The 3,011-nt window shown below is 59.0% G+C and overlaps 2 protein-coding genes across 2 annotated transcripts in view; both read left to right on the top strand.

Moving 5' to 3' along the window:
- Positions 1-1,421, top strand: part of PHACADRAFT_132131 (uncharacterized protein) — a 2,248-nt gene extending 827 nt beyond the window's left edge. Inside the window, exons 3-8 of the mRNA XM_007402514.1 lie at positions 103-142; positions 264-342; positions 393-496; positions 549-824; positions 903-1,063; positions 1,134-1,421. Of these exons, the coding sequence (XP_007402576.1) occupies positions 103-142; positions 264-342; positions 393-496; positions 549-824; positions 903-1,063; positions 1,134-1,301 (828 nt within the window). The 3' untranslated portion in view covers positions 1,302-1,421. The remainder of the gene's footprint in view (positions 1-102; positions 143-263; positions 343-392; positions 497-548; positions 825-902; positions 1,064-1,133) is intronic.
- Positions 1,422-1,674: 253 nt separating this feature from the next.
- PHACADRAFT_202295 (uncharacterized protein) lies at positions 1,675-2,921 on the top strand (the record flags this gene model as incomplete). The annotated part of the gene is made up of 9 exons (XM_007402515.1): positions 1,675-1,712; positions 1,793-1,856; positions 1,911-1,934; positions 1,991-2,003; positions 2,062-2,095; positions 2,198-2,310; positions 2,364-2,441; positions 2,496-2,675; positions 2,737-2,921. 9 exons carry the CDS (start codon positions 1,675-1,677, stop codon positions 2,919-2,921), a joined length of 729 nt encoding a protein of 242 aa, XP_007402577.1.
- Between the last annotated feature and the right edge of the window lie 90 nt (positions 2,922-3,011).

Here is a 3,011-nt window from a genome sequence, read left to right on the forward strand (position 1 = left end):
GGGAGACCGTACGACTACGAGGCGATGTGCCTGAACGCGCTCAAAGTGCGTCTCCTATTTTGCTCAGACAGGTTCTAGAGCTCAGTAGATGCATCTCCTCAGGTCGGATATCGTCACCTGGATACTGTAAGCGGCTGTTCATGTTCGGGTGCAGAGCAAGAGTCTGCCCTCTAATTATGACATACATGACAGGCTCCTGGCTATGGCAAGTAATCGAGGGAATTTGTGCAGATCATATTGAATAATGACCTCTTGTCTCCCAGGTAACGAGAGCTCTGTCGGTGAAGCCATCCGAGAGTCCGGCATCCCCCGCAGCGAAGTCTTCATGACCACAAAGCTTGGGTAAGCCTGCTCAGTGTCCATAGCAAGACAGGTGCTGAGCCAAATTTTAGACATTACCACAACGTCCGCCAGTCATTCGAACACTCGTTGGAGGCGCTTGGCATCGGGTACATTGACCTCTACCTCATGCATTGGCCGCAAACAAACGAGCACAGTATGCATTTTCTCGCTGTGGAGATATCCAGCTTGGCTGACGCATTTTCCAGAGACCGAGCCGTGGAACCCGGGCCGGGCGCTATCTTTCGGCGAGCACCCCAACTTTGTCGACGCCTGGAGGGCGATGGAGGCGCTCCTCGCCACCGGCAAAGTGCGCGCGATCGGCGTCTCGAACTTTTCGATCCAGAACCTCGACGTCCTGCTCCGGCACGCGTCCGTCGTCCCGGCGTGCAACCAGGTCGAGGCGCACCCGTGTCTCCCGCACGCCGCGCTCAAGGCGTACTGCGAGGCGCGGAGGATCCTGTTGACGGCCTACGCCCCGCTAGGTCCGTGCCGCAAATCTCATTGTACACTACGTGTGCACCAAGACCCTGTGAAGATGCTGATATCCGGACTGCACGCAGGCCAGGGCAACCCGCTGTACTTCAGTGACCCCGACGTCGCGCGGATCGCCGCCCGCCACGGCGCCACGCCCGCGCAGGTCGCGCTCAGCTGGCTCGTGCAGCGCGGCACGCCACCCGTCGTGAAGAGCGCGAACGTCGAGCGGATGCAGGCGAACATCAGCGTACGCTTCTTTTCTGTCTCTCTCCCGCCCCGCCTATGGCTCCTGCGCTGACATGCATTTCCGACGGCAGCTCGTGCCGCTCGCGCCCGAGGAGATGCGCGCGGTCGACGGCGTGCACGCGAAGCCGGGGATGCACAGGTCGCTGCTCGACTACCATGCCCCCGACGGGACGGTGTTCGGGTGGACGTACGAGCAGCTCGGGTGGGCGTTCGAGGTCGGAGGCGTGGTCAAGGCTTGAGTAGATGGCGGGGCTGCGCTAAATGCGTGTCGGAAGCGGACGCGCCTCGCTTGTGTTTTGCTGTATAGAGAAGATATCTACTCGGGATATGCCATCAGCATTTGTCGTCATCCTCTCCTCGATGCGCCCGCGTGACGCGCGGCCGCCTCACGCGTGAAGGGGCGTGAACGCGTCCTGTAAAGAGATTATCCAGGCACCGATCGCGAAGACGGCGGGTTGCTGATCCAGCCCGGGCCGGCCAGGCGTTGGTATAAATACAGCCGTGCGTCACACCCAGAAGAGACAGTTCTTGTTCTTATCACAAGACACTCAGACGCAGGGACAGGTAAAAAAAAAGATGTCCTCAAGGGTCTCAGACATCCCGTGTTTCACTATGAACAACGGTGCAAAGATGCCCGGCGTTGGCAAGGGGTGAGTCCGAGTCCGCCGGCGGACGCACTGGCGGGCTGGTGTTAAGCATGCTGACCCACGCTAATATGCCTCGGCTGCAGCTGTTGGCTAGGGCCAGGGGGCGGCCACGACGTTGCTGTAGAGATGTGCAAGAACGCGCTCAAGGTATCGTCACCACGCTAGGCCGGGCATGCAATGTCGGCTCACTCTGCTTCTCAGAGCGGATACAGGCACATCGACACCGTGAGCCCTCTGGCGCGTGTAAAATTGACAGAAATCTGACGGACGCGCACGGACAGGCTGCTGGGTATTGTGAGTAGTATGCCACATGCGCGCGGCGGTCCTCGGCACTTATCGAGACGCCACGCAGACAACGAAGAGCTCGTCGGAAAGGCAATTCGAGAGTCTGGCGTCCCGCGCGGCGAGCTCTTCGTTACAACGAAGCTCAGGCAAGAATATTCAGACTGAGCATTTTGTTCTCGTGGGAATCTCATGTAATGTGACAGGCAATGCGATGGACACCGCGTCCGCGAAGCGTTCGAAGACTCTCTGAAAGCCCTGGATATCGAGTACATCGACCTGTACTTGATGCACTGGCCCGTAACGCATACCGCAGACGGTTAGTGACGTGTCATGTCACACTCACCATCAACCTCGATCCCCTCGCTCTAGGTTCGCGTGCTCGCCCATTTGAAGAGCATCCAAATTTTGTCGACGTTTGGGCCGAGATGGAGAAGCTCCTCGACACAGGTAAACCCTGCCTCGTCAATATCTTGTTGTACGCAGTGCTAAGCGGGACAACAGGCAAAGTCCGCGCCATCGGCGTCTCCAACTTCTCCATAAAGAACCTGGAGATCCTGCTCAAGCATGCCAAGGTCGCGCCAGCGAACAACCAGGTCGAGATCCACCCCTACCTCCCGCAGCACGCGCTACAAAAGTACTGCGACGAGAAGGGTATCCTCCTCTCCGCGTACTCGCCGCTCGGTGCGTCGCGTCTCCTCCGCCAGCTTTTCTCGGCAGAACCGCTAAAGGCACTGAGCCACAGGCCAGGGCAACCCGATGTTCTTCAGCGACCCCGACTTTGCCAGGATCGCCGAGAGCCACGACGCCACGCCGGCACAGATCTCGATCAGCTGGCTCGTCCAGCGGGGCACGCCACCGATTGTGAAAAGCGCCAACGTCGAGCGCATGAAGAAGAACATCACCGTGAGTCCCCCCGTTCAGTCGTAAACTATTTGTATGCAGCGACTTGACCTGCCGCGGTTTGGACAGCTCGTGAAGCTCTCCCCGGGAGAGATGGAGGTCATCGACAACATCCAC

The sequence above is a fragment of the Phanerochaete carnosa genome (assembly GCF_000300595.1).
Source record: "Phanerochaete carnosa HHB-10118-sp unplaced genomic scaffold PHACAscaffold_207, whole genome shotgun sequence".
Taxonomy (NCBI): Eukaryota; Fungi; Basidiomycota; class Agaricomycetes; order Polyporales; family Phanerochaetaceae; genus Phanerochaete; species Phanerochaete carnosa.